The 2,942-nt window shown below is 48.0% G+C and overlaps 1 protein-coding gene across 1 annotated transcript; it reads left to right on the top strand.

The window, feature by feature from the left end:
- Positions 1 to 1,832: 1,832 nt before the first annotated feature.
- LOC123446168 (dirigent protein 22-like) lies at positions 1,833 to 2,699 on the top strand. Its single transcript, XM_045122846.1, has one exon. It carries the CDS (start codon positions 1,884 to 1,886, stop codon positions 2,454 to 2,456), a length of 573 nt encoding a protein of 190 aa, XP_044978781.1. The 5' UTR covers positions 1,833 to 1,883; the 3' UTR covers positions 2,457 to 2,699.
- The last annotated feature ends 243 nt before the right edge of the window (positions 2,700 to 2,942 follow it).

The following is a 2,942-nucleotide window of genomic DNA, read 5'->3' as shown; positions in this document are numbered from 1 at the left end:
ATACTGCTACTAAAGGTCGAACAGGCTCGGTAGTCTAACCCATGACAATAGGTAGACGGACCAAGGACTCCCTAATCCCGGACTCCCTCAATGTCGATGAGGACCCGATATTTAGAATTGAACTCACCATATTAGCGCCACGTCCCACAAATATGTGTCCAAAAATCTGTCTCGATTGAAGTTGCAAGCTGGAGATGAAGGCGGGTCGTAGGAGGAACATTGCACACACATGCGGGGCACAATAGTGATGGTGGCCGAGGCTCTCAAGCGGAAGTATGTTGCGTTGTTCCCGGCAGAGGAGTTGGGGTAGCTTTCTTTGAGTGTTGGGTGTTCTCTCTCCCTCCCTCCCTCCCTCCCTCCCCCTCCCCCTCTCTCTCCCTCTCTCCCTCTCTCTTCCTCTCCCTCTCCCTCTCTCCCTCTCCCTCTCCATCTCTCCCTCTCCCTCTCCCTCTCTCTCTCTCTCTCGCTCGCTCTCGCTCTCTCCCCCTCCCTCTCTCCCTCTCTCCCTCTCCCTCTCCCTCCCTCCGTCCGTCCCTCTCACGCGCGCCATAGTTGTGAAGTATTTGACGCCGAGCTCAAGGTGGCTGACACACGGGCTCCTGCGTTTTATATTCTCGAGGGCAAATGGACGTTGGTAGTCAAGGGGCATAACATATATCCAGTAGCGTCCTCTACCCTATCGAGGCCACTACGGATTTCTGTACCTTCAACCATGACCAACCGTGGAATTTGATATAAAAAATTAAGCTCACGGATCATTTATTGCATCTTATGACAAAAAATGTCAGCAATTCCAACATGCACTTTCGCTAACTCAAAGTAAAACGGTAGAAATATCAACCAAAGAGTGTGTCATTATTCTTATTTTGGTCAGATCATGATCATCATTCTAATTAGTGGAAGTTCCATTATCGCTCCCTTACAAAAAATATATCTATTATCGTTGATGTAACGGTGGGATCTACTTAGCCCCATTATGTATGAATAACACCCCGTGCCAAAAGTGTCGAGTAAAGTACGCACCCATCATTCAAAGGAAAAACGTGAAGGTGTACGTATGCCCATCAGTCCATGTGTTATTGGTTTTCGCCCAATATGTTTTTCATAGTTTGCCCATCGACAACAGAAATATGGTGATCCTCCACTCACAACATCCCTCGAAAACAGAATCAAAAATTTACAAGCAACATCATAACCGTTGATCGTCTGTACCGGGCTCGGGGGGGGGGGGGGGGGGGGGGGCAAGCATGTTTTGCTCTTGGGAGTATACACAACTTATATAAAAAAGTAGTAATTAAAAATATTCAGAAAATATTATTTAAATTATCTTTTTTGACCTTCTGTTGTACTCGTATAAAAACTTGGCCATGGAATAAATTTCACGATATTCTTAGTGAAAAGACAAAATCAACACTATATGCAAGGCTAATATTCACACATTTTGTACTTGAATTATTTTTCCTCAAGTTGACGGGAGTTTTTTCTTCACGAATCTTCTTTATAGAGTACAAGGTAAAGTCAAGTTTATTTCTAAAGAAGTTCTGCATTTTTTTTGTAATTACTATTGTTTTCAATATCAGGTGTACATACACCCGAGAGCCAAAGGATATTTCCCCTGGGTGAGGTACATATCACCATTGGCAAGCAAAGTATTATTGTCCATTTCGCCCTACCACTGCCCACTCAGTCCATAGTGCAGCCTTCTGGCTCGCCAAATTTTAGAGTCCTAGTGTCCTACACGTGTCACTGACGTCCTCTTACACTCCCTCCATGACTGCATCCCACTATAAATAGGTGGTGAGCTATACTTGAAAGATCGCACACATCACACACACACTCACGCAAGCATCTACGGAGTAACACGCATTTGCTTAGCTCAAGAAATGGCCAAGGGAGCGATGATGCTTCTTGTGCTCTTCACGGTGCTGTCAGCGGTGACCGAGGCCCAGCTGCAGCACGGGCCCGGTCACAGTACCTTGGCCCGCAGGCATCGCCAGTCCGCCGACCCAGAGGCACCGCCAACACACCTCCACTTCTACTTCCACGACACCGTGAGCGGCGCGTCCCCGTCGGCGGTGCGGGTGGCGGGTCCGGCGGACCCATCGTCGGGGACCTTTTTCGGGATGGTGACCGTGATGGACGACCCGCTGACAGAAGGCCCGGAGCCCGGCTCGGCGGCCGTGGGCCGCGCCCAGGGCCTGTACATGGGGGCGGACCAGGCGGAGTTGGGTTTCCTGCAGACCATGAACCTCGTGCTCACCTCCGGCCCCTACAACGGCAGCACGCTCGCCGTGCTCGGCCGCAACTGCCCGCTCACCGACGTTCGCGAGATGCCCGTCGTCGGTGGCACCGGCGCCTTCCGCTTCGCCCGCGGGTACGCACAGGCCCGAACCCACTGGCTCGACTTCATGACTGGCGACGCCACCGTCGAATACGACGTCTACGTCATGCACTAGCACGCAAGTGGATTAATGGCTTTCAATGTGATATGCTTGAGAAATGCAAAAGCCTTGTATTTTGAACTTTTTATGCATTTATGTGTAAGATCGAAGAAGGACAACATCCGGTGATTACAATGCCGCTTCTCTAACCGGTACAGATTGCCATCGCCGGAAGCAACACCACGAAGCCTCTTGCTTTGTCATGGTTTGTTCAGAAACTAATAATTCTAAGTATTGTGGAGAAACCGACTTGTTACATACCGTTAGTTCACTGTACTACCTAGCAACTACAGTATCATACTAGTACAAACCAGTGCGCATACATATATACCATTACATGCTTCTTTTTTTGAGAAATTTTGGATGGGTGCTGGAGTAAATAACTACGGACACTAGTAAATGTTACAAATAAAAATAACAAACTATTTTTATATATACATTTATATATGTTCAATCCACATAGTTTTGATTCATCAGTGATCAAAAGTTTGATGACAGGGA

This window comes from Hordeum vulgare, chromosome 4H (assembly GCF_904849725.1).
Source record: "Hordeum vulgare subsp. vulgare chromosome 4H, MorexV3_pseudomolecules_assembly, whole genome shotgun sequence".
NCBI classification, from domain to species: Eukaryota; Viridiplantae; Streptophyta; class Magnoliopsida; order Poales; family Poaceae; genus Hordeum; species Hordeum vulgare.
The sequence above is the reverse complement of the archived record's forward strand: the minus strand, read 5'-3'. Positions and strand labels throughout refer to the sequence as shown.